The following is a 1062-nucleotide window of genomic DNA, read 5'->3' on the forward strand; positions in this document are numbered from 1 at the left end:
TTTTTTTTTTTCCCCCCTCGGCGTCTATTTTCAGAATCGGACGGCACCACAATGGCGACAACACGGACGAGAACGAGGGCGGCAGCGGCGGCGCGGTGCGACAGCGAGGACAAACGCGGCTACGTGTGCCCGGTGTGCGGCCGCGACTGCTTCAAGGCATCGGCGCTGCAGAAGCACCTGCGCATCCACTCGGGCGAGCGACCCTTCCAGTGCGCCACCTGCAAGAAGACCTTCACGCAGCAGGTGCACCTCAAGGAGCACCGGCGCATCCACACGGGCGAGAAGCCCTACGCCTGCACGCTCTGCACCAAGACTTTCACCTTCTCCAGCGCGCTGCGCCGCCATCAGCGGCTACACGGCGACGCGCGGCCCTTCGCCTGCCACATCTGCGCCAAGACCTTCAAGCAGGCCACCTCGCTCAAGAGCCACATGCTGGTGCACTCGGACGTGCGCCACCACTGCCCCGTATGCCACAAGGCCTTCAGCCGACCGCTAGAACTCAGCTACCACGTGGATGTGCACGACGCCAGCCGACCCTACTTCTGCCGCATCTGCCGCAAGAACTTCAGCGGGGCGCGGGCCTTCCGCAAGCACGTTAAAAGGCACCAGGCGCAGGAAGGGGCTGCCGCCGCCGCCGCTGCACAGGGCGCCACCGTCGCAGCTACAGCTGCTGAGGATACTGCCTCCACGGCAACCGCTGCAGAGGCTGACGATGTCACAACAGCAGCAGCCGCTGAGGACGGCGCCACCGCTGCACAGGACGCTACCGTTGAGGCGACAGGTGCTGAGGAGAGTGCCGCCACGGCAACCGCTGCAGAGACTGACGACGCCACAGCAGCAGCAGCCGCCGAGGACGGCGTCATCACCGGCGAGGAGACGAGCCAAAGTGATGAAAAGTGCGACTGACGCGCTGGGCGCCTCAAAAATGAACATTTCTTATCTTCAATAAAAATCATCAGTATAACAGCATGTTAGTTTCTGATTTTATTTATTTATTTGTGTAGGATGACAATGTGAAAACTGTTTATCAGTGTCATCTAACTCTTGAAACCCTAACCTTGG

At 60.6% G+C, this 1062-nt stretch overlaps 1 protein-coding gene across 1 annotated transcript; it reads left to right on the forward strand.

Moving 5' to 3' along the window:
* Nucleotides 1–6: 6 nt before the first annotated feature.
* On the forward strand, nt 7–969 carry LOC109509368 (zinc finger protein 787-like). The gene is made up of 2 exons (XM_019859228.1): nt 7–705; nt 820–969. The coding sequence occupies exons 1-2, from the start codon at nt 52–54 to the stop codon at nt 904–906; spliced, it is 741 nt and encodes a 246-aa protein (XP_019714787.1). The 5' UTR covers nt 7–51; the 3' UTR covers nt 907–969.
* Nucleotides 970–1062: the final 93 nt, after the last annotated feature.

The sequence above is a fragment of the Hippocampus comes genome, unplaced genomic scaffold (assembly GCF_001891065.2).
Source record: "Hippocampus comes isolate QL1 unplaced genomic scaffold, H_comes_QL1_v1.1 C16872124, whole genome shotgun sequence".
Taxonomy (NCBI): Eukaryota; Metazoa; Chordata; class Actinopteri; order Syngnathiformes; family Syngnathidae; genus Hippocampus; species Hippocampus comes.